Genomic DNA, 2,592 nt, shown 5'->3' with positions numbered 1-2,592 from the left:
TATTCCCTCAGCAAGGCCCCCAGGAACAGCGGTTTGCACACAGTATCTTACTCTGGTGGCTTTTCCCGTGCGCGTTCCTCCTTCCCTCGCCTCTGCCTCCTTAATCCCACTTCCCTTCGGAGAAACCTGAGGCCTCCCCAGCAGCCACCGGCCTGGCTGTGTGTTTTCAGCCTCACTCATCTGGATGGTGGTGGAGCCTTCTCTCTCTCCTCCGAATCCCCAAGCATTTGATGCTCTATGTCTTAGAGCATTAAATTGCCCTGCTTTGCGTTTTTGTGTCTCCCATGAGACGGAGAGCTTCCTGGGGGCAAGCAGTGTCTCAAGTCACATCTACATCCCCCGGAACTGGCCAACACAGGCCTCCCCTCACCCCAGGTGCCTGGACGATACTTGCCAATAAGACGCTCTCGAATACACAGAACCCCAGTACCCTCACGATTCTATCCTCTAAAACCTTCTCATTCCCTAACGCGATGCTTGCTGGTCCAACCCTGGTGGCTTTTACCTGAGAGCCTGCTTTTCATCTGCTGTAAGAAACGGAGAGAACGCAGTGGGCATTCCAGTGAGAGGCCTCAGGACTTCTGGGCCAGCCGCCCACCCTCCCACCCCCAGCTCCACACACACATAGGGTGGCACCACCCCTCTGCCCCGGTGACCCCGAGCTTTGACAGTGCTCCCAGATGCCCTAAAACCTGTCACGGTGGCCCCCACCCCAGCCCCAACCCCAGCCTCACGATTCTGGAGAGCGGGGGGATCCGGGAAGCCCAGGAGCCGCAGGCAGCGATGCCACCCAGCAGGAAGCCAAACATTTCAGTGTTGTCCTGTGGGAACAGGTGGTAGAGCCAGCACCCCGAGGAGACCACTGTGCACCCCAGACCCGTCTTTCTGCTTTAGTGGGTTCCTCCCAATAAAGGCTAACCCTGCCTCCCACCACCCCCAGGCATTTTTGAAGGGACCACCTCGCCCCCACGTGCCCCCAGCTGGCTCAGCCTCACCTGCAGCCGGCTTCCCAGCAGCCTCCGCTGCGGCCCTTGGACAAGGCCTGAAGCTTTCGGGACAGCGGCCCAGAGAGCCCAGCAGGGGCCCAGGCTCAGGGGCAGAGTCAAGGCAAATACACTGGCCCTGAGCCGCCGCCTCCCCTTCCTCTCCTGGGAGCCGGGACCTGCAACACACCCCAAATCCCACATGGTTCCTGGGAGCTTGGGAGTCTGGGAAGAACTGGTGTTGACCCAGCCCTGATGCTAGGGCCGCTCCTATTCCCATGTTGTTCTGGCCAGATCCTCTCAACCCATCAAGGCCCTATGGTGGTGCCCCCACCACCCATCCCCCTACACACACACACACACCACACACACACGCAACAGACACACACACATACCACACACTCACATACCACACACACATCACACATACCACACACACATACACACACTACACACACATACACACACAACAGACACGCACATACACACACACCACACAGACATACACACACCACACACACACATACACGCACACACACACACACAACAGACACACCACACACACACATCACACACACATACCACACACACATACACACACATATACACGCACACATCACACATACCACTCACATACACACATACACACACAACAGACACACCACAGACACACACATACACACACCACACACACATACACATACACACACACACACACCACACACACACCACACACATACACACACATATACACACACATACACACACAACAGACACACACCACAGACACACATATACACACACACATACACACACCACACACACTACACACACACACACACACGGCTGGTACTTTCTCCTTCCTCAGCCCTCCAATAGCTTTTATGTTCAAGGCAGGGTGACATTTCCGGTATCATATATATGTATCTGAGTGCACAGGGTCGCCTCCCCTAGACTGGAACCCCCTGAGGGCAGGCACCGTGCCCTGGCAGTTTCTACAATCTCCACAGAGCCTGGCACAGAGCAGAACTGGCACAAGCCTGGTGAATGCATCAAGTGAACACATGGTGCCAGGACATCGAAAGTGAGTGGGACAAGGAGCATCGTCTCTGAAAATCTCCTTTTAATGTAAGACAGATGCTCCTCTGAACCATCCTAGCAAGAACAGTTCTCTGGGCAGCACGGTGCAGCTGAGGGCATCTTTTCAAAAAATATATTTTTATTGGTTTCAGAGAAGAACGGAGAGGGACAGAGAGAGATAGAAACATCAATGATGAGAGAGAATCATTGATTGGCTGCCTCCTGCATGCCCCACACTGGGGATTGAGTCCGCCACCCAGACATGTGCCCTGACCAGGAATCGAACTGTGACCTCCGGGTTCATAGTTCAATACTCAACCACTGAGCTGAGCCACGCTGGCCGGGCTGCTTCATCTCATTTTTTTTATTATTGATTTTTTTATAGAGTTAGAAACATCAGTGAGAGAGAAACATTGATCAGCTGCCTCCTGCACACCCCGTACTGGGGATGTGCCCGCACTTACAGCCCCTGCTCTGCCGGAGGCGGCGCATGCCTATTCCTGGCATCCATTTCTGGAAGCCGTGGGGC

At 54.6% G+C, this 2,592-nt stretch overlaps 1 protein-coding gene across 1 annotated transcript in view; it reads right to left on the bottom strand.

Moving 5' to 3' along the window:
- The window catches only part of TMEM44 (transmembrane protein 44), a 63,928-nt gene that overhangs the window by 58,807 nt on the left and 2,529 nt on the right, over positions 1–2,592 (bottom strand). Inside the window, exons 3-4 of the mRNA XM_015562809.1 lie at positions 996–1,162; positions 735–821 (exon numbers count right to left, since the gene is read on the bottom strand). Of these exons, the coding sequence (XP_015418295.1) occupies positions 735–821; positions 996–1,162 (254 nt within the window). The remainder of the gene's footprint in view (positions 1–734; positions 822–995; positions 1,163–2,592) is intronic.

This window comes from Myotis davidii, unplaced genomic scaffold (genome assembly GCF_000327345.1).
Source record: "Myotis davidii unplaced genomic scaffold, ASM32734v1 scaffold557, whole genome shotgun sequence".
Lineage (NCBI taxonomy): Eukaryota > Metazoa > Chordata > Mammalia > Chiroptera > Vespertilionidae > Myotis > Myotis davidii.
Note: the sequence above shows the minus strand (reverse complement) of the source record. Positions and strands in the feature narration are given on the sequence as shown.